The following is a 24,587-nucleotide window of genomic DNA, read 5'->3' on the forward strand; positions in this document are numbered from 1 at the left end:
CCTCTCTCTCTTTGCTCACTTTGTTTCTTTTCTTTTCTTTTTTTTTTTGGAACTTAGTCTGGTAAAAGTTTTTTATATAGCCTTAGTTTTATACATTTATTTAAAAATATATCCTCATATTCATTTTTAAATGACAACTTAAAATATTACAGTTATCAAGCTATTACAATTATTTTTAAAGTGTATCAAGTTAGGGACGCCTGGGTGGCTCATTCGTTAAGCGTCTGCCTTTGGCTCAGGTCATGATCCCAGGGCCCTGGGATCGAGCCCCACATCTGGCTCCCTGCTCCGCGGGAAGCCTGCTTCTCCCTCTCCCACTCCCCCTGCTTGTGTTCCTGCTCTCTCTATGTCTCTCTCTGTCAAATAAATAAATAAAATATTTAAAAAAATAAAGTGTATCAAGTTAGAAAATGATTAGATACCTTTAGAATGGACATAAATTATAATAAAGAATATTTTCCATATTCAGAGTTAGTTTTATCCGGCCATCTCAAAGCTGAGGACAACATGCTTCTGGGAGGTCTAACTGATGACACAAAGTATATGTGGAGACCATATGGAGCAGTGAGGTGGAAATGTCATAGGCTTTAGAGACAGATATACTAGCTCCATGATAGGCAGGCCAATTAAACTATCTGAAACTCAATATATACTTTTTAGAATTGATATTATTAATATCTACAGCAAAGGGTTGATGAGCAAATTAAACAGAAAAAATATCCCTACATATTTCAGAAATTTCTAATGGCATAATTTTTCTTTCTTTTTTCCTCTGTCCCTCCCTCCTTTCTTTCCTTCCTTCCTTCCTTCCTTTCCTTCCTTCCTTCCTTCCTTCCTTCCTTCCTTCCTTCCTTCCTTCCTTCCTTCCTTCCTTCCCTCCCTCCCTCCCTCCCTCCCTCCCTCCCTCCTTCCCTCCCTCCCTCCCTCCCTCCCTCCTTCCTTCCTTCCTTCCTTCCTTCCTTCCTTCCTTCCTTCCTTCCTTCCTTCCTTCCTTCCTTCCTTCTTTCCTTCCTTCCTCCATTCCTTCTCTCCCTCTGTAAGAGTCTTTAAAAAGGATGAATTTGTTCATGTACTTTGTTTAAGGATCTTAGTTAAATATATGAAGGGTTTCAGAAGAGGAAAAAACCTTATATGTTAAAACATTTGAGGGAGGCCCTTAAGGTGATACATTCATTTATCTGGAAAATTCACTAAATATTTGGGACCACTTATTTTCAACAATGGCAGAAAAATAAAGCATTACTCTGTTAATAGCTACTAAATTTTCTGTAAATGTTCTTATTTTGACAATTGCTATTTTTTTTTTAAGAAAACTCAACACCTATCCAGTTGTCAAAATGGTGAATGTTAGTATTCACAACATGTGTTCTACACCCTATGTCCCTTCCTCCTGTTAGATTCCTGTCCCAGTGCTCTCCACGAGCTCTATATTGCTCCTTGAGTTATTTCTATTGCTAGTCTAAACATAAGGAATGGCATGTGTTTTCCTTGAGCTCCTGCCTTCCTCATCACCCAAGTTCTGCTCCAAGGGCATTCTCCATATTCTCACATGGATTCAAGTTCCTCTCCTTTCACCCCCCAACCCCAAATCCTCTTTCCATGCTTAGAGTCCTGTTTTCCTATTCTTATTCGGGGAACCAGCTTAAGAGTAGTAGCCCACCTTGCTATCAAAATTTCCTTTCCTCAGTGTGTTGAAGTCTGGACAATGGACCCCAGTCTAGTGACTTCAGTCTCAGATATCGTTACTACTTTCTTGAACTAACTTTTTTACTTCACCCACCTGTATGTATGCCCCTTACTAGGGCCTCCAGATAAAATAGAAGATGGCCGATAAATATGAATTTCAGATAATAGTGAATAATTTTTTTAGTATGGGTATGTGTCATGTAATATTTTATATATAATTTAAAAATTGGGGGTCTTTATGAAATTCAAATTTAACTGGACAACCTATATCTGCCAATTCTACCCCTTTCTAAAAGTAGGATCTAATTCTTCCCTTATCTTTACCTCTCTCTGTGTATGGATGTGTGTGTGTATGTGTGTATGGCAAGATCTGAGTAATTATCAGATTTGGGGTAATTATCAGATTTTGCAAGTCTCTTTTTTCCCCTATAACTCATCTCTCCATTTTTTTAAACTTACTTTATAGGAATGTAGTCTCACGGAAAACATTTGAATTGTAGTAAACTGTAAAAAATAAAACAGATAAGAAAAATTCTCTTTCTCTTTTCCAGAATAACAATTACTCGGCATTTATGGCACTTCTTTTGTAAGTCAAAATAAGTGGCCAAGTACATATATATTTCTGTTAAAAATGAAATCATTTTATTTTAGCTATATCTCTAGCCTATAGCTAAATGTCTTTTAACTCATTTTCTGAGACTGCTTTATAATCAGAAAATTTAAACTATCTCACTCATAGCAATGCCTTTTGCTATGTTATAGTTGGTTTATATTAACTATGATTTTTTAATTATTTTCCTTCATTTGTTGAGATTGAGTCTTCTTTGAGTCTCTTCTTTATCTTTTGAGGCTTGGGAGACATAAATGTATTTTTAATCTTCCAGTGGTTACCTAATTTTTAAATAACATGTATCTTAAGTCTTTTCCATTGTAACCTCAATTTAATCCCAGTGTTTATCACACTATCAAATAAGCCTTTGAGCCTAAAATGACTTCAGTTCATTTCTCTCCCATTGCCCTCCAATTGCCCAATTAGAGACCATTTTCAATTGTAGTTCCATATTCTCTTATCACTAAACTGATGAGATCAAGAAAAGTGTAAATAAAACAAAGTTAGAGATGGGAATTATAAAAAAGACATCTTAGAACATTTCATTTTTTAACTAAAAATATCTAAATAGACTCTCAATCGCCTAAGTTTTAATATCAGAGTAAAGAAATCCTTTGATATAGGATGCAGGGTCTGTTGAGTACAATTTTATGGCTTCTTTCTGGCATAAACCAAACCTGTAAGTAATTATCTCTAATTTCTAGTTCCACCTTCTTTATAAAGAGCATGTACTTGGACTTGAAGAACAACCTGAATAAGGAATTGGTTTAGATTTTTATAATTATTGCTCTAATCTTTTATTTTTATTTTATTTTTTATTATTATGTTATATTAATCACCATACATTACATCATTAGTTTTTGATGTAGTGTTCCATGATTCATTGTTTGCGTATAACACCCAGTGCTCCATTCAGTATGTGCCCTCTTTAATACCCATCACCAGGCTAACCCATTCCCCCAACCCCCTCCCCTCTAGAACCCTTAGTTTGTTTCTCAGAGTCCATAGTCTCTCATGGTTCGTCTCCCCCTCCGATTTCCCCCGCTTCATTCTTCCCCTCCTGCTATCTTCTTCTTCTTCTTCTTCTTCTTTTTTTTTTTTTTTACATGTAATGTATTATTTGTTTCAGAGGTACAGGTCTGTGATTCAACAGTCTTACACAATTCACAGCGCTCACCATCGCACATACCCTCCCAATGTCTATCAGCCAGCCACCCCATCCCTCCCACCCCCCACCGCTCCAGCAACCCTCAGTTTGTTTCCTGAGATTAAGAATTCCTCATGGTTGGAACTGGAGGGTATTATGCTGAGCAAAATAAGTCAGTCAGAGAAAGACATGTATCACATGACCTCACTGATATGAGGAATTGCTCTAATCCTTTAAAGTTGTTTCTTCCACATTTAATTTAGCAGTAATAGTTTTTAATGATTCCTCTTTATCAATAATCTATAAAGAATTCGACTTAATTTTTTTTATAGCAACACTTTCTTTTTTGTTCTTTATACTTATGTCTTTATATACAATCTATCTGGAATGCATTTGTTGAGTAAAAAGTGATATGTAGCTCCAATTTTAGATATTTTTCCAACATAATGGCAATTGTCTGGAACATCTTTAATGACCTCTTTTCATCTCTGACCTATTACATTTATCACATGACCAGTTTTCATAAATATCTGATCTATTTCTGGACTCTAAATATCCCATTAATCTACACATCTATTCCTGTGCCAATACCAAATTGTTTCAATTATTCAATATTCTAGCATATTTTGAAGTGTGGAAATGAAAGTCACTATTTAAAAAATTATATTATCTATTTTTGCACAGTTTCTCTTCCAGAACAATTTTAGAATTAGTGTGCCAGTGCTAGGGAGAAAATGCTAATATAGTGTTGACTTATATTTAATTTATGGGATTATGTAAGAAGAATTGGTATTTTTATAATATTGAATCTTCTTTTCAAAGATAAGTATATTTTTACATGCACTCTAATTCTCTTTTATGCCCTTGAGTAAAGTGTTAGTTTTCTTTCAGGTCATCATTACACATATTATGCTTTTTGCAAGATATTTTAAAGATTCTGTTATATTATAAGTCAAAGTTTTTTTTTCATATTTATTAATTGGTTTTATGTGTTGACTTAGCTTGTGGAATCCTGCTGTAATACCTAATGATTTTTCAGTTGATTATTTTGGATTTTCTAAATAGAAAATTATATTCTTTTAAAATAATTAGAGTTTTATCTATTTCTTCCCAACATTTTTGCTTCCTGTTGTCTAGAACACTCTTGGATAGTAGTATGATAGAGACGCCCTTCTCATTCTCTTGCTTTTATAGGAAATGCCTCAAATGATTAACAGTCAGATATGATATTTGCTGTGTATTCCTGCTATATATTTTCGTGTTCTATTTTGTTAATGATTTTTAAAAATTATAAATAAGTTTCAAATTTTATCAGATAGGTTTTCTGTATCTGGTGCATCATATTGAGAAGATCTTTTTTTTCTTGAATGTGTTAATATACTAATTACACTAATAGATTTTCCTAATGTAAATTATCTTTACATTTTTGTGTAGATTTGTCCCACTAGCAGATTTAGTTAGCAGATTTTTAAGGTTTTTTTGCATATATCAAAATTTAGATAGGCCTATAATTTTAATATTTTATTACCTTTATTTGTTTTAGGCATCACAGTTAGGCCAGCCTTGTAAACTACATATATGTTTTCTCTGTCCTGGAACAGTTTATATAATTGGAAAATCTCTAGTCCCTGAAGTTTTGGTGCAATTTGCCGAAAACTAACTTTTCACTCCACACTGTTCATTGTTTTCCTACTTTTATACTTCTCTCCTTGAGCTAATTTTGAAAGTGCATCATTCCTTAGGAAATTGTTTTGTTTTTTATAAAGCTGTCAAGTGAATGTCCCAAGTTCCTCCTATTTTAAATATCTTTTGGCATTTTATCTAGGAGTTCCACAATCCCCTTGCAATTTTTTCGTCCTTCCCATGCTGTCACTCTTCTTGTTTTACCAGGATGTTTTTTAGTAATAAATTTTCCTGTTGTTTCATGAGAATTTTGGTGGGCTGGTGGGTAGATTTGCATTTTACTATATTAATCCAGTCCTGAAGATAACTAATTATCATTCTAATTATGGGGTATCATGTATGATTTTGCATGAAGAAAGATCTCAAAACTGGAAAGGAAGAACAGTTCTGGCCCAAATCTCTCATTTTGCAAATAAGGACACTGGGTTTGACAAAATAAGACCAGACATTAGAACATAAATATTTGGAGTAAAAATAGCATACTTAAAATTTATTTATAGATTCAGGCATTCCTGGTATAATATGATACACGTGTTTCTTTTTTTCTTTCTTTTTTCCCACATGTTTCTTTTTATATAAGGGGGCAGTGAGGTGTTTTGCAAATTGTGGGCTAAAAATAACAGTTTTCTTGGGAAAATAGGGTTGGAAGACACCACTCAAATCAATATAGGTCTCTAACCAGAACACACATGGACACACATATACAAATCTTAATAAAAATATCAGCACAGTTTTAAAGCAACTTCTTGCTAGATGTGTCTCCAAAGGCAAGGAAAACAAAAGCAAAAATAAACTATTGGGACTTCATCAAGATAAAAAGCAAAGGAAACTCATACAAAACCAAAAGACAACCAACAGAATGGGAGAAGATATTTGCAAATGTCTTATCAGATAAAGGGCTAGTAACTAAGATCTATAAAGAACTTATCAAACTCAAACCCCAAAAATAAATAATCCAGTCAAGAAATGGGCAGAAGACATGAACAGATGTTTCTGCAAAGAAGACATACAAATGGCCAACAGACACATGAAAAAATGCTCAACATCACGCAGCATCAGGGAAATACAAATCAAAACCACAATGAGATACTACTTCACTGGTCAGAATGGCTAAAATTAACAAGTCAGGGAAAGACAAATGTTGGCAAGGTATAGAGAAAGGGGAACCCTCTTACACTGTTGGTGGGAATGCAAGCTGGTGCAACCACTCTGGAAAACAGTATGGAGGTTCTCAAAAAGTTGACAATAGAGCTACCCTATGACCCAGCAATTGCACTACTAGGTATTTACCCCAAAGATACAAATGTAGTGATCCGAAGGGGCACCTGCACCCCAGTGTTTATAGCAGCCATGTCCACAATAACCAAACTATGGAAAGAGCCCAGATGTCCATCGACATATGAATGCATAAGGAAGATGTGATATATATATATATAATGGAATATTACTCAGCCATCAAAAATGAAATCTTACCATTTGCAATGACGTGGATGGAACTAGACGGTATTATGCTAAGAGAAATAAGTCAATCAGAGAAAGACAATTATCATACGATTTCACTCATGCAGAATTTAAGAAACAAAACAGAGGATCATAGGGGAAGGGAGGGAAAAATAAAATGAGACAAAATCAGAGAGGGAGACAAACCATAAGAGACTCTTTGCCATAGGAAGCAAACTGAGGGATGCTGGAGCGGAGGTGGGTGGGTGGGAGGTGTAACTTGGTGATGGACATTAAGGGGGGCATGTGATATAATAAGCACTAGGTGTTATATGCAACTGATGAACTCTACCTCTAAAACTAATAATACACTATATGTTAATTAATTGAATTTAAATACAATAAAATTTTTAAAAGATGCATCTAATTTCAAAAAATATAAAGAAATATCATAGTAAATTAAAAGCCAACTAGTTTGGTTGGAAGAGGATATAAGAAACCTTTGATGCTTCTAAATACAGAGGCAAGAGCAAAATGCACAAAAATTGTGGCATTCTGCAGTAAGCATTTTCAAGACAGAGCTTGAGGCTGAGTTGAGAAAAAAGAAATGCACGTTTGGTGAATGGTCACTGGTCACTGTGTACAATACTGTCACTCTCAGCAGCTTCCTCTGTACTTTACTTTTAGCCACTGTTTTTAGTGGAACAAAACATTAATATGCCAGAATGTTTTACATGTGACGTCTATGGGTAAGCTAATTTATGTTACAGAACATGTTGTATTGAGATTTTACTTAGTACCTCATTTTTTAGATATCATATTTAAAATACTGGCAGTCCTTTTTATGTGTGTTAGCAATAACAAAAACTATTATTGTGCTAGAATTGTCACTTAAGATTAAGTCTCTGATGTTATAGAGTCTCCAATAACCATACGCTTTCTAAGAGCTATAAACTACTATTCACCACTTTGCCATCAATCTACTTGGTAAGACCACCATTTTGGTCAATTTGTTTATGATGATCTAGGGCTATACTATCCAATATAGTAACCACTAGACACATGTGGCTATTGAACACTTAAAATGTCACTTGTCTGAATTAAGATGTGCTCTAAGCATAAAATACATACTGAATTTTGAAGAAATTTAGCACAGACAAGGAATATAAAACATCTCAATATTTTTAAAATTTTGATTACATGTTGAAATGATACCATTTTGGTTAAATAAAATATTTGAGTTAAATAAATAAAATATTGCATTAAAATTTATTTCTACCAGTTTCTTTTTATATGTTTTTAAAGTGGCTAGTAGAAAATTTAAAATAATTATGTGGCCCACATTACATTTCCATTGGACAGAGCTCATCTAGAGGAAAGAGAAGAGAGAAAAAGAAAACAAAAGCATTAAGGAATAGAAAGAAGGTTGGTATATAGAATTTAATGAGTAAATGGAATAAGGAAAAATCAATCAGTGTTAGATGACTCTAGGTATCAGAAAAGATAGGAAAAAAGCCTACCATAGCAAGAGAAAGAGAAACAAAAAAACATTGCAGCTAAGGTGGGTAATAATGGAGAACAGGATTTGAGCACTAAGAGAAAAGGCCATGTTAGGTATTACTATGCTTATAATGTGAATATTGGAATTATCTGCTTCAGATTATACACATTAGATGTTTTTCTCAATCTGGTAACATTTCAAATATGGGTTCTTAGTAATTTTATTTAATAATCATGTAAGAAATCTTAGACTGTTAAATGAACTGAATCTTAATGATACAAGGAAAAGTTTAGGTTTTTTCTTCATATATACTAGTAAATCAAAATTCTGCACATCCATTTATTTATTCCATCAACAAATCTTTGATTCCAGCTATGTGTTGTTAGCTACTATCTTAGGAACTGTTATGAGTATACCTGCCATTTAAGATTTAAACACCAAAAAGCTGAATCCTTGCACTCTTATTTCCTATTCATAAGTAGCTCATGTTTCTTTTTTTTTTTTAAGATTTTATTTATTTATTTGAGACAGAAAGAATAAGAGACAGAGAGCATGAGAGGGAGGAGGGTCAGAGGGAGAAGCAGACTCCCTGCTGAGCAGGGAGCCCGATGAGGGACTCGATCCCGGGACTCCAGGATCATGACCTGAGCCGAAGGCAGTCGCTTAACCAACTGAGCCACCCAGGCGCCCAGTAGCTCATGTTATTTTAAAGTATTTCTATAGCAGTGTGTTTATATAAAGAGAGAGTAATGACTTTACCTAACACCAAAAAATGAATACATCAAATTTATCTTATGGGCAAAAAAAGACATCCTGAGTAATGTTGGACCTACAAATATTGATTACCATCAGGATAGGCACTCCTTGTAAACTCACATTTACAAACATTATTCTTTTATTGGAATAAATACATATCCTTTTTTTATAGGATCACCTAGTTAGATTTAAATATTCTCTGTTCTTATATGTAAGAAGTAGTCACAGAGATGCATTGTGAAATATTATAGTCATATATAGGAAAAAAATGTAAGTCCATTTGATTTTATAAAAACTGAGAGCCAGGATTGCTGAGAGCTATTAAAGATATTTCTTTAAGGAAATTCAACAATTAAGCTTCCTTTTAATACTTAGGTTGACTAAGAGATGTAAGGTAAATATAACAAAATATTAAAATAATAGTATTGTAGCACTCCAGAGAATATTTTTCAAATACTTATGTGTGTGTATTCTGTGCATACACATATTCCTTTTGTATTTGCCACTTAAAAATGTTGATGATGTTACATCTATCATAATCCTTAATTCTAGTAAATTTTGTAAATAACGAAAACACCCTGGATTTATGCTTAAAGTGTTATTTGTTGCTACTCAACATAAATAAAGATCAGTGGTACATTGTTTTCCTCAACCAGTGCTCCTCAATTTTATTGTTATTTTGCTTTCAGGGAAACCATGAATAGGACAAGTTAAACTTCATGATTTAGTGAGACTATTCTAAAACTAGGGCTCACAGCCATAGGGTGTTTAGTAGACGAGGGTCATGGTTTTGAATAGGGACCCTCTATGGGACATAAATTGATCCCAGCAGCTGCAATTCAAGACGGAACTGCACCTAAGAGATCTAAACCTTTCTTTTCGGATGCCTGTTTTTTTCTTCAGAATTTCCTCCAGCATTCTTAATCTTAGGAAACAAACTGAGGGTTGCTGGAGTGGTGGGGGGTGGGAAGGATGGGGTGGCTGGGTGATAGACATTGGAGAGGGTAGGTGCTATGGTGAGCGCTGTGAATTGTGGAAGACTGATGAATCACAGACCTGTACCTCTGAAACAAGTAATACATTATTATATATAAAAGAAGATAGTAGGAAGGGAAAAATGAAGGGGGGGAAATCGGAGAGGGAGACGAACCATGAGAGACTATGGACTCTGAGAAACAAACTGAGAGGGGGGTGGGGGGATGGGTTAGCCTGGTGATGGGTATTAAAGAGGGCACATATTGAATGGAGCACTGGGTGTTATATGCAAACAATGAATCACGGAACACTACATCAGAAAAATAAGTAAGTAAGTAAGTAAGTAAGTAAGTAAGTAAGTAAGTAAGTAAGTAAGTAAGCAAGTAAATAAATAAATAAATAAATAAATAAATAAATAAATAAAATCTTAAAAAAAAAAGAGAATTCCCTCCAGCTTGTAAAAAGGCAACTATCTCTCATGCCTCTTCAATTGAATATGGTTGTATTTCTTTACATATATAGTACATACTTTTTTAAATTCAATTTTTTTTAATCTAGAGGAAATGTTTTGTAACAACTTTCAAGTTTATAATGCCCTCTTTTAAGCTGTGCATTCACAAAAGACAAATACTAGCACAACAATTTAAATAAATAAAGAAGATAGAAAGTAAATAAGGAGGAAACATATCGGTGAATGTGGAACTTTGTGTCCTTTGCAAAAATGTATACTAAACTCCAGGGAGTTATTTTGGAGATATGGTGTGCAAAATTTGTAATACAGTCACCAACTCAAGAAAATAAAAAATACAGATCTTATCCCATTTCAAAGGTTTCATTATTTTTCCCACAAACCTCCAGAGGAGAAACATTCTTTAGACTTTACTAATACAAAACATTCAAGAACTAAACTTAAAATAATTCATTTAGGCCTCATTAAGATGATACTGGCTAATTTGAAATACTACGCAATTCACATATTCTCCAGCTAATTCCTTTACCTTAAGAAAAATAGAACTCCAGTTGATTCAAAATTTGTGGAGGGTGGGAGTGGGATTTTTATTTCTTAGTTTTTAGAAGTAAATGTTTTTAAGTAACAAAAATAACTTGATAGCTGCCTATTGATTATTATAGTTTTGGTATAATAAAATTAAATTATATACCTTTGTTTAGTTCTGATTTTCTTTGTCTTCTTGGAAAAATCATGCAACAGGTTTTTATTTTTATAAAAACTTGTAAAACTTTTATAAAATCTTTTATAAAAACTTGATAAAAAGAATCAAGTCTGTTGGTTTATGATGCGTGTATAAGCATTACAAAGCTTTTTAGAAAACTTGGGTCTGACATAACAATAAAAAAAATTAAAATTAAATTAAAAAAAAGAAAACAAACACACATACACAAAGAAAACTTGGGTCTGAAATATGCTATAATTCTTACCTGTAGCTTTTAATAACAAACAACCTTTATTTAGCACAAGCTCTTTCTTTGGGGAATTACTTTCAAATGAAGTTATATAGAGAGTATTCACATATTAGGACATTTGTTCCTTTATAGAATTATTGGTTAAAACCAAATGCAAGTTTATACAGTATATTATTATCATTATTTTAGCTAACTATTTATTAAAGATAGAAGCCAAAATTAATTTTTTTTAAAGATTTTATTTATTTATTTGAGACAGAGAGAATGAGAGACAGAGAGCATGAGAGGGAGGAGGGTCAGAGGGAGAAGCAGACTCCCCGCCGAGCAGGGAGCCTGATGCGGGACTCGATCCCGGGACTCCAGGATCATGACCTGAGCCGAAGGCAGTCGCTTAACCAACTGAGCCACCCAGGCACACCCCAAAATTAATTTTTAAATGTTAGGAAAAGTACTCTGAAGGAGATCTAATAACTGAATTGAAGTAACTCAAGATACTCTTAATGAATGATTTATTACCAGAACACAACTTTTATTATTATATGTGAGAGCTCTCAAAGTTATGACATGTTTTTTTCTCACTCTCTGACATGATTTTGTGATTTATAAGAGGAAGAGCAAAGTTATGTAAAAGAGAAAAATACCTTAAGCTATTTATTTGACCAAATTAAGTCTAAAAAGCTAAAAAGAGTCGATTATAATATTGGTAATCTTAGGCTGTTCCAAATATGCTGAAAATAATTTGTTCAAGTTTGCTAAATGGAATCCTTAATTTTATTAAGAAGAAAGAGACTCATTTTTCCCCCCCAGGAATATATACAACCCAGTTTTTACTGCTGGTGAGTATAAACATTATATATAAAGTTTAAACTTTATATAGCTTCAACTTTATATAACTTAGCGTTTTCCTTACTGGTATTTAATAGTCTGATTACTTTGAATAAAACAATTCCAATTTATAATCAAATGTTTAAAGAATAAATTAATACAAATTGTCATGAGATTAGCTAATTTTTTTAAACAGTAGGTTTTTTTAAGAAGATTATTTTAAAATTCTAATTAGATTTAATTTTCAAAGAGGACTTTTCACTCTAATCAAAGGTTATTCAACATTTTCTCTACTAGGAAAGGTCAGAAGAGAGAAAAGAGACTCCCAAGTAGATAGCCAGATCAAACTAATCAATGCTGCTGATGAATAAAGAGGTAGATAATGCCTTTTAAATTTAGATTTAAGAATGTATATGACAATTTCAAAGTAAGATTTTTAATTACATAGGTTTTTTTTTTCTTTTTACATTTTTTTAGCACTCTGGGTTCTAGCATTCCTTGAAAAAGTCAATGAAATCATAAAGAACAGTTTTCTTTTGTTTCATTTTGTTTTGTTTAAATCAAGAATATAACACCTGGTCATAACTGTAAACAACTGGCCCAAGCAGAATTTTCAAGAAAGATTATTTGGTTTCTTCTTATGCAGCACTTGTGAATTGCTACTGACGGTACAGTCATGATTTATTCAACAAAATGCAGTAAATGTTATTGTTTCACACAGCACCTAAGAAACATTGTTTTTAAGCTGAATTAGAAAGTAAAACACATAGCAAGACTTTTGAGAGAAGAAATTACTTACATCACATAGGTTAGGAGTAAGAAACAGAAAACCCTGCACTCCCGGTAAATGCTGGGCTAGATACTAAGGGGTACAATTATGAAGTAAAATTATACTTCATATATTACAAGTATATTTATGAAGAAAAAGCTCATGTAAGATGGTTACAAGAGTAGGTGAAGATATGAGTCTTGTTACTCCCTGGAAGGAAAGCAGAAGCAGGCACACTCTGGGTTTTATATCTGTACTGCGTCTAACGGGGAAGAAAAGAGGTAGTAGTAGTAGGTCCTGTCCTCAAGCCTGCTATTGGTTAGCCTGATGGGGTCTGCCTACTGGATAAAATCATGGGAAAAGAGGAAATGAAATTACCAAGGACATTTCCTACTGTAGTAATTAATTTGGGGTCGACAGACCAGGAACATGATGGAAGATGTTAATATTTTTTGAATGTACAAGATTCCTTTTATCCTTCTATTACTTCTCTATTTAATTTATTCCGATTCTAATTTGCAGTTTCTGTATTCCATACTTCATAGTGCTGACCATTTTGTATTAAGCTATCTTGAGCCTATGTGAAAATTGATAGTTTCTGACCTAATTCTTTAATTTTTTCTTTGTTCATAATATATTATATTATTTAAAACCATGTATAAAGAAAGCAATTTTTGAGGAGAATACTGTAGTTAATGAAACTATTTGATATAATTGAAGTATGTGGTAAAGACATGATATCTAGGTGTAAGAGGTCAGGAACCTTCTCATTTTTGAGAATAGTTACGGAGACATGCTATTAAAGTGAATTCCTGTATTTATGGAAACATTGAACAGGGAGAGGAGGAGACAGAGCAAGAGCAAGAGAAATGGGGGGGAGGGAGGAGAAAGGGAGAGAGAGAGAGAGAGAGAGAGAGAGAGAGAGAAAACGGAATGTTTTAATTTACAGAAAAAGTTGGTAATACTAAATTAGGATGAATGTTATTTTATAAATGAATTGCCATAATAATATAGTTGACATATAAAAAAGGGAATTTGTACTCCCTAGAAAAGTTATCTTTCTTAATTTTGCAATAGGTTATGGAATATAAATAGTATCTTAATTGCTTTATTAAATTCAGTTTTGTTCAATGTACTGTTTTGGAAAATGTAAATTTTTTTTCATAGAGTCCAAATTATTAGGTTAGTAATATCCCTGGGCCTCTAAAGACAGGTGAGTTCAATGCAATAACAAAGTATGACTTAAGGAGGAAATACGAATAGAGCATCATAAATACACGATTAACAGAGTTATGAGAAAATATCCAGACCATTGGCATTTTAATTGTGGTGCAAAAAGTCTTAGAATAGTCAGACAAATATACTGACTGGAAGAAACCAAGGAGTTTACATTTTAAGGATTTGCCCTTACCTAGTCTAAAATAGATGAGAAATGGCAAAAGTAGCAACTAAATATAATTTATCTCTATCTTCATAATGCAGAACAGATTGAAAAGCATAGTTCTGATAACATAAGGAGAATTTAAAATGAAAAAAAAAATTTCTAAATCATTCCACAAAAATAATAGTGTTTTTTTGGTGGGGCAGGGGAAGAGAGAATACTTCTCTACTTTTAAGTTCACTGTATCTGAACAACCACATAATATTTTAATTTATTTAGACCTACACTTCACTGGAGCTCAAAGCAATCCATACACCCTGAAAAGATTAGTAGAGGCTTAATAAAATTCTTATATTTGGAATTAAAGATTACTAAAATGTAATCCTATGGCTCACTTGTAAAGTAGAACAATACATTAAAAATATTTTTTTTTTAAATAAAGAAATTGAAGTTAAAGGAAGTTAAACTCATCTTGCCAAAGCAACAGTAATAGAGTAGCATTATCAATAGTGTGCAGAATTTGTTTTGATAATACCTATTGCTTAAAGAGTCTCAAAATTCCAAAAAGAAAATTTTTTTCTAATCAGAAATTTAACAAGCTCACCTTTAGTGGTTATGATTTACCTTTGTTTTAGTCAAATCATTTCTAAATGTTTTCTGGTTAAAATTGTTAAAAATTTAAATATGTCAGAAAATGAGTGTTCTACAAGTTATGATTTCCTTGTGTTTGACCTAAATGCTGTGTGCTGAATTATAAACCCATGTTTACAACCCAAGTAACTGGTCATTTTCCCCAATGAAACATCATCCCTATAATATTTATTTTCAAGTGGCCCTTTATTATGAAGGGGACTTTGTTATATATTAGAAAGATTCGGGCTTCAGAGCCAGATAAACTTGTGCTATCCTGACTTTGCTGCTTCCAAATTTTGTAACCTTATTATTTTATTATTATAAGTTACTATTTTCTCCTACCCTCAATTTTCCCACCTGTAAAATGGAAATAATGCTTCTCTATGTGTGAAAATTTTACTCCATTAAAGACTTTTAATAAGGGAAGTAGATTTTGCTGTTGTTTTACTGTTATTATTTTCATCTCCATGAGAAATTATTTATTTCCTTAATCTCTCTTTTTTTTTTAAGAACTTTTTTTTTTTTTTAAGATTTTATTTATTTGACAGAGAGAGACACAGCGAGAGAGGGAACACAAGCAGGGGGAGTGGGAGAGGGAGAAGCAGGCTTCCCGCTGAGCAGGGAGCCTGATGTGGGGCTCGATCCCAGGACCCCGGGATCATGACCTGAGCCGAAGGCAGACGCCTAACGACTGAGCCACCCAGGCGCCCCACCTTAATCTCTTGATAGCAAAAAAATCAGGTTTATCGGAGTTTTGTAAATTAAAATGAAATAAATAATTATCATTTGTATTGTAGTTCTTTTTCAAGGTGAAATTAACTACTTTAACATTTTAGTGTATAAGACTTCTTTTCGGGGCACCTGGGTGGCTCAGTCGGTTGAGCGTCTGCCCTCTGCTGGGATCATGATCCCAGGGTCCTGGGATAGAGCCCTGCATTGGGCTCCCTGCTCAGCGGGGAGTCTGCCTCTCCCCCCTCCCCCCAGGCTTGTGCTCAGGCACTCTCTCTCTCACTCTAACTCCCTCTCAAATGAATAAATAAAATCTTTAAAAAAAAAGATTTCTTCTTACTTTCTGAATAGAAATACACTTGTTTTAACAAAAATTAATATATTTAAACATGATTTGAAAAGATACCTTTTCATCCTTAAAAACTATGATGCATGTTTTTATTTCAAGATATATGATGCTATATTTTTAATAATTTATATATTCTATGTCATTTTATAATACAATTATGTTCATGACCTATCTTACTTCTATTTCGGAGTACTATTGGAGATTCCATTTTTTCCCAGTTTCTGTTCTTCTTATTGTTAATACTAGAAATTATGTTATGGTAAATATCCTTTATAATAAGTCTTTTTGTATTATGATTGTTACTTAGAAATATTCAATGAAGCAGAATTGCTGAAACACAGATGATCTATCAGTTTTAGACACATTTCTACAGACCTTTAACATGTTTGACAAAATTCTCTTCAGTAAGTGCTATATCAATATATATTTCTAGCAGCTGTTTGTATATTGTCCATTTCCAACTGAATTTCATCATAAGTATTTTAAGAATTTGAGGGGCAAAAACGGTATCTCATTGTTTTAATTGGATGTTTATTAGTTAAATTCTTTAAATAATTTCTTGTCTATTGAATTTCTATTCATGCTACTCACATTCTTAGCCTGTTTTTTTCTTGATAATTATTTTTTCAAAACAAAATTTAAGTGTATTTTATATATTCTAAGGCCATTAACATTTTATCACATGGTACTGATTCTTTTTCCTCAGTATTTATTCTTTAAATACAAGTTTATCATTGACTTTTCTTTGCACGGTTTCCATATTCTTGCCATTAATCCCTCTGTGATCTACAAGCATTTGGATTATAATAATGTTAATACTGTCCACATAATAGGGCATTACAGGGCTTTATGAATTTTTAGGCAAGGGAGAGGGTAAAGATTATATGTAACTTACCTTTGTATTCTCAATGATTAACCAAATGTCTTAAGAGTCTCATGCTCTACCGACTGAGCTAGCCGGGCGCTTAACCAAATGTCTTATATGTGTGTGGTTTTCAATAGGAGTTGAAGTAGACTAATACAATCTCTGCACCCCATTCCTGCAGACACCTAAGAAACTACACATATTTTTCACCCTGTGCTCCAGCATGAAGAACCTATTTACTATTTCTTGTATATCCTTCAAGAGCTTTTGCACTATTGTTTCATAGTTCAGACCCAGGGCAAACAGCCAAACCCAGGTTTGAATTCAGGCTTCACTCTACCAGCTTAAACTATGATCTTAAACAAAGCCTCAGACTTCCTGTCTGTAAAACAAGGGTAATTACAGTATCTATCATACTGATAATGTCATAAGACTTAGAAGTCTACCCAATATGAGGTAACCAAATAATGAGCACTTGATAAATGGTTATTATTATTACAATCAAAGCTAGTCAAATACTCCAGATGTAGTACTATAACTGCTGAGTCTAAATTATTACCTATTACATTATTAACTTTATTGTGTGTTACCTGTGTTCCCTCTATAGAACAACATTATGAAGATTTCCAAGTATTTAAGGACATGGTTTTTAAATTTATTATTATTATTTTTTTTTTTGAGAGAGAGAGAGAGAGTGGGAGAGGAGGGACAGAAGGAGAGAAAGAGGGAGGGATAGGTAGAGACAGAGAGAACCAGCTGAGCCACCCAGGCACCCCAAGACATATTTTTTTAGACAAATTGCAAGAGAGTAAACAAACAAAAAAACAAAACTGAATGATTTAGATGTTAGAAAGAATGATAATGAATGTTATGCTTATTTTAAAAAGTCATACCAAACACATAGGATGTTAATCTTAAATAGTAAGTAAATCCCTGATATATACATATCTTTCAAATTCCAGTAGGGAAAAATGAGTATAATTAATCTATACTAATACTTGTAACTTTACTATCTTAATAAAAACCCAGGTAAATGAAATTTTGTTAGAAACAAATGACTATAAAATATTTTAGAAATCTATTATGTTCATATTAATAAGAAAAAAACCCAAAATGATATATACATTTTTACCAGTCAACAATTGAGCTATTATGGATGACTTACACATCTGAAACAGCAATTAATACAAGGTCCATTATAAATTTGTTCACATTATACTCTTCCAAATTTCTATCTCTTTATCACTTTTGCTTGTGGGATGATATTTCCTACTGGTAACACTAAATACATAAATTTAATAATGTCTCTAATTTTTTGTATCTAATGTTTGACATTAGCCAAAGTCCAGAATTTGGAGACATATACATTCAGAAGATGAATTTTAATGAGTATTCAGTATAAGGTTACATTTCTCAAGTATTTCTCCTTGCTCTTTGCATATACTTTCAAATACCATATGTTGGAAGAGGGTAGCAGCCTAGTCATTGGGTATGTTAATAGGTTCAAATAGAGAAGGGGGGTATCTGTGAGTTCAGTACAAAAACATCTGTGATTTCATATAAATCTTTATTATTATTTTGTAATAACTGGGATTACAAAAAGAGAAATATTCTGTCTTAAAAGTCACTCACAGTTAACATTGCACAATAAAGGACTGGATTTGCTGATAATATTGTTAAATTCATCAAATTTTCACATACATTTATGATGGAATAATAATGACAGTGACAATGAGTATCTGAAACCAAATACACTTTTACTTCCATGAGACTGTTGTCATTCTTTAGACACTTGTGGAAACACAAAGGAAAAAATGTAAATGACAATTCACTTTATTGACTACTTTAGTTTATGACTTTACTATCTAGAATAACTGCAGTACCAGCAGAGGAATATCTCCTTTCTTAAAATTGTATTATATTTTCAAGGTTGGTCTTTAAGGAATTTCAGAATAGTCATAATTGTGATATAATAAGAGAAAGTGAGTTTTCTATCAAATAACTATCTGCAGTTGACCTACCTAGACTTTTCTAATTGTTATAAGAGCTGCCTGACTAAAGAAATGAAGGTTACTCTTTTATGAAAATGTTACAATGCTCATACTGAAACCCTCTGTGATTTTTAAAAATCAGCATTTAATCAGCATACTAATATTATTCCAAATAAAAAATTACTTATTACAAAATAACTTGTTACTTTTAAAAAATTGTGATCAGTTCTAATAAGCTTTATTACAGTGACTTGTTTTGCCCAGGATTTTTTTGGTTTCAAAACTGAAATTTCCATGTCCTGAGAATATCACCCTCCTGGTCACAGGTCGCTTAAATACATGTTGCCATAAATACACAAAATACTAAATAAAACCAAGAGTGAGACTGTTGCCATGAGTCATAAAATTTTGAATTCACCTTAAAAAGGGCAAAATTGATTTAATTATGTTAGTTATAAGAGTATAGTGTTTGTACAAAGTATGTTTTAAAAAAATGAAGTATGCCTTAGCATAGGTTATAACAATGATCAAATTTTACCTTAATAAGATACTTACTTCTGCAAAAATTCTTCATAGCCACATATACTTAGAAGATGATCTTTGGGGAATAACTGGTCATTTGTACAAAAATGTAGAATCTCTGCAATTAGGTCTTTGACAAGATAATTAGCTAAAAACAAAGGTGAATAATAAAAAGTTAATAAGAGCTTATCATATATTGCCTGGGATAAAGGTTTTGAGCACAAAAAAAGATATATACATTATGAACTATTGTAACTGTCTAGCTCCATCAAGAGGAATTAAAATGAGATGCATCTCATTTATTAGTCTGATTAAATTTGGAGATACTTTGAAAAACAATTCTTTGTATTTTCTTTAATCAGTTTGTCTTCATATTACTGACAGAGCTAGATATTGTATTCCTCATGTTAAAATCTTAATACATTGTGGCTCTGCATAAAAAAGTATTCTGTGAGGGCAGCTGGGTGGCTCAGTCGGTTGAGGGTCTGATTTTGGCTCAGGTTATGATCTCTCGGGTCCTGAGATCAAACCCTGCATTGGGCTGCTCAGAGGGGAGTCTGCTTGTCCCTCTGCCCCTCTCCCTCTCCTGTCTCTCTCTCTCATTCTCTCTTTCAAATAAGTAAATAAAATCTTTTTTTAAAAAAGTATTCTACTGTGGTTACTCATAGGGACTTAGGAGATTCAGTGAGTGATAAGTGGCAAGTCAAGAGTCTAACCTAAATCTGTCAGATTCCAAAGCCTGTGCTGTCAATGATTCTAAGTCTCCAAGCTTATCGTTCTTCCTTTCCCATGTGAGAATCACTCAAGTTTCCATCTTGGACAGCATTATAATAACTTTAATGAACATGTGCTTTTTTTCTCTACCTTCTATGGAGCTCAAAATGTAAGCATACTATAAGGTAAATTCCTTTGTCTTTACATTCCATAATCTCCCCACTAAGCTCTTACATACATATGCCATTTAATAGTGGCCAGAACCATACTGACTTGCTACAGTAATATTTGTCTGTTAAATATTTTCCTAATTATAAATGACAAATAGTACAGGGCTCATTTATAACCATAAATGATGATAGTTGAAAATTATATATATATATATATATATATATATATATATATATATATATATATCTATATATATCTCCATGCTTTGAGTGTGATCTCGCAGTCTCAATCAATGAAGCAAGTGCAAACAGACTGTACTTATGACCCCTAACCAGTGGGAATTTGAACAGCATACTGCAAACTCTCAATTGTATTCATCTGAGTTGTGTTTAGTTTGCAATTATTTTTTGTTTGTTTGTTTGTTTTTGTTTGTTTGTTTGTTTTTTGCTATAGCTTCTTTTACTTCCATACCTTTTTGTTTGGAAGAAAAGGTTTTTGACACAAACTGGCTAACAAAATGTAGTGCAACTGACATTGCAGGACCTGCCACAAAAAAACGGGGGAAGAGAATAATGCTGGATTTTAAAGTGTGGGTTTTATGGTAGATCAAGGTATTTTCTAAGAAATGGTCAGAGAAAAAATGGTAAATATCATCATGGAATTAGGGGTTGTGTTAATGGTTTGACATGGTAGAGAGTATCTTAAATACTCTGTTGCTTGGGAATAATGATTGAAATGGTATTGGAAGCTAGAAGAAAATATGGCCACAGCAAAATCATGACTGTAAGGGCTCTGACAAGGAGGGGAGGATATTGCAGTATATGATGGCAGGAAATTATCCCCAGAGACACCAGTTCATTTTAGTTAATTTGGCTCTCCCATTTCCAGGCTGCACCCCCAGTGCTATAGGGGGCATGCATGAATTCATTATTTCACTACAACCATCTTTCCATTCAATGTGACAGACTCCATAATCCAATTTCTACTCTTACTTCTCTCCTACACTTTGGCTTAATTATCTCCTACTTTATGTTTCATGTTACTCTTTGAATGTTTCATTATTACTTCAAATTAGACCTGAAATTATGATCTTTCTCCTTGAAGTCAGCCATTAAGTGTCTGTAAGTTAAACTTCTCATCCATATTGTAAGCCAACAAGTACTATGGCTTCTTTTAAGTATATTTTATACTCGTACCTTCACTTTGGCAACTAAGATAATACTTTCCCCAATTTCTTGTACTCTTCCACTTTATGCAGTCCTTCTCAACCTGTTGACCATATTGCCTACCATATTGAAGAGGAAAATGCCCTTCTTTAAAGATTCTTTAATTAACTACCCTGTGCATCAAATCTAGTTTTTTGCACATCATCCTCTATCTCTTTACCCATCTTTTGAGATATAAGAATCATTGCTTTTTGCTATATCTTACTTCTTAATCTCTGTTTTTCCTATACTAGGTTCCATTTCCTTCAATTAAGTCCCTTTTCTTTTATATATTCAATATTCTCCGATCCAAAGATGCTTTTGTTTTTTCTTAAAATTTCTGTTTCTGTTTAATCTTCCAATAAAATCTCCCCTCATCCATTTCATTCCATTATGATAGTATTTTTTTAACCTTACCATTACTGCCAAACTTCTTTAAAAAGTAGATAACTTCTGTAAACCATTCTCAATCACTCTTTAATCTTTGCAAACTGACTTCTACTTCCAACACTTTGCGGGTCACAAATGGCCTCCTAATACAGTTCTAACCATGAATCATCTAAATCTGAAAGGAAAGACACTCTAGAGCAATTTTGTACATGGAAATAAGGACAAGGGAATAATCTTCATTGAGGTGATAATTGAAGATTATGGAACACAGAATTCTTTGCTCAAAAAAACCTAATTCTCTAAAGGATTCCATTTCCTCACTCTTGGGGAAACTGTTCTCTTTGGATGAAAATGCCTTATCCTCACCCATCTCCTCCTCTTTATTTATCTAGATTTCATTATTCCCTAAATTTCTAGGAACAGCTTCTACCTTTTGTTAAAGTCATTCTTGATATATTCTTCAGATACACTATTTTGTTCTTTATAGCACATCTGTATTTACTAGTAAAACACTTATATAAAGTGCTGAAAGGATCACAATTTTGGCGTAAAGATTATTTCAAAGTGAAAACATTTGAAATCTTATCTGAACTTTCTTTATCTGACTAAAGCAGAGACTCCCTAATACAGCTTCCATTAACTTCCCTCGGAGGGAATTTCCTGCAAATTCCAGGAAGGAGACAGACTGCCCATCCACTATCATGAATACATATATATAGTTCCTATTTTCCTATTGAAGCTCCAAGTGACACCCCCTGCCCACACACACACACATACTTTTATATTAAATTAGTATATAAACCTTTACCTCTGGGTATTCAGCAAGTAACCCCTGCATACATGTGTAAATAACTTTGCCTTTTCTCCTACTAATCTATTGTCAGCTAAGTCACAGCCACCACCCCACCCCCTTCAAATGTAAGTGAATAGAGGAAAGGTTTTCCTCCCAACAGTGGCATGTGCAGCTCTGTGTGTTTTCTTGAACGTGTCCTTTCTCCTCTGCTTCGTCCTCCTTCTTCCTCTGTACTTCACCCCTTCCTCCACCTCCTCTTCCTCCTTCTCATAAACATTTTTAATATCCTTGAGAGTAGACATCCTCTTTACTATTATACATCTCTAACACTAGACACAGTGACCTAATCAATTTCCTGAAACTTCTCATAAAAGTAAAAAATGACCTCCAACTTGCCACATTCAACAAAAGAACATCCAGAGAGAGAGAGAGAGATGTTGGAAGTTAAATATTTTAAGCTGGAAGAAGAGAAGTGGTCTCCCTAGTTCAGGGTTATTCCCTCTTCTCCAGCAACTGAGGCCAAGATAACACAGATTGTGATTGGCTCAGGGTTCAACACCACTGATTTTGGCTTGGCAATCAGAATCCTACTTTTAGAAATTTGGAATTAGATCTAATAGAGAGACTGAATTTTCTTTAGGGAGCTGGCCAAATAGCATTTAAGCTTGAGATCTTGGCTTTCCATGTGTTCTGGAAAAGCAAGGGAAATAAGTCAGCAGAAAGCAAGGGAAACCTAAGAAACAGTTATATAGAAGAGATGAGGTGAGATGCATACAGGAATTTTGGACTGCTTATTTCATCTGTGCCTTTAGTACATTCCTGAATCTGCTGAATTCTTACTCTTAAATTCTGTAAGAAATCTCTATATTCTTTAAGAGTGTTTTTTTCTTAAGGCAGCAGGAGTTGGTTTTTGTTAGTTTCAAACCAGATGGCCCTAACTAAATATTCCAACATAACATTGTTATGTTTGTAGCCATCTGCACTAACTCAGAATCTTGACTAGAAAAAGAAAGAAAAAATCAAAATAATAATTATATTAGTAACAATCAATGAAAGAAAATATTTGTTGGCTCATTATTTGTCAAGAAAAAACAGTTCATAGGCAGAAACTCATTTAGTAACAACTAATGTTTGAAGAACTATTATTGTTTTGCAAAACAGTTGACAATAACAGTGAAATAAAATATTAAACAACTTTAAAGAGATTCTAAAACTTTAGAAAAATAAGAATCATCTGATGAGTTTGATAAAATGCAGATTCTGGGTTCCAGGATCCATCCCCGGAGACTGATTCAATGGATCTATTGCATAAGGCTCCTATAGTTTTTACAGTGGGAATAAAGACTATGTATCGTTGCCTGTTTTATGTCCTAATTTATTCACATTTGAATGACATAGTTGTTTCTAATGGGTAGTATTGCCATTTTCATACATGTATATTCATTCATATTCATTCACATGCTTTATCTATACTCTTTTTGAAATTAGGTTTTGTTTTTAATATGCTAAAAATTTGTTACTCTTGCCATCAACTATTTTATAGCAGGAAAGTAAAGTGTCCTGGGGTGAGCTATGTGAAGAGAGCTCTTAAAAATAATAGCTAAACAAATGTCAACAAAAGGTTTCCAGCTGTTTTCCTCTTAATTTCACTTCAGGGCAAAATACTAGCATTTAATAACACTTCTTAAAATGCTTTCGGTCTGTGGATTCAAGGCTATGCAGCCTATACCAGCTTATGTAGATTTTTATACTTATTTGCAAGGTTGCTTACCATATGGCATAAAATGAAGTAGTTGTGTTGAGTTATCAATACAAATATTTATGTTAAACTTAGTATTAGAAAAGAGCTGATAGGGAAATGCTGTAGTAGTGCTCCAGATCTTCCCTGAATTGGAATTAATGTCAGCTGCATGATATGTCTCTCTTATTCTGAAAAATATATAGAAAACAATACTTAGGAGAAGATTATAAGAAACTTCATGCACAGTTTTGCTATAGAAGATTTAAAATATGAAAACAATCAGTAGCTG

At 33.2% G+C, this 24,587-nt stretch overlaps 1 protein-coding gene across 2 annotated transcripts in view; it reads right to left on the reverse strand.

Annotated features, from left to right (window-relative positions):
* The window catches only part of PIK3C2G (phosphatidylinositol-4-phosphate 3-kinase catalytic subunit type 2 gamma), a 345,844-nt gene that overhangs the window by 312,703 nt on the left and 8,554 nt on the right, over positions 1-24,587 (reverse strand). For both annotated transcript variants that reach the window (XM_045869235.2, XM_045869225.2), the window contains exons 3-4: positions 24,329-24,486; positions 19,318-19,432 (exon numbers count right to left, since the gene is read on the reverse strand). In XM_045869235.2, the coding sequence (XP_045725191.1) occupies positions 19,318-19,432; positions 24,329-24,486 (273 nt within the window). The remainder of the gene's footprint in view (positions 1-19,317; positions 19,433-24,328; positions 24,487-24,587) is intronic.

This window comes from Mirounga angustirostris, unplaced genomic scaffold (assembly GCF_029215605.1).
Source record: "Mirounga angustirostris isolate CCGP_5_RB_7025 unplaced genomic scaffold, mMirAng1.0.hap1 SCAF_5, whole genome shotgun sequence".
Taxonomy (NCBI): domain Eukaryota; kingdom Metazoa; phylum Chordata; class Mammalia; order Carnivora; family Phocidae; genus Mirounga; species Mirounga angustirostris.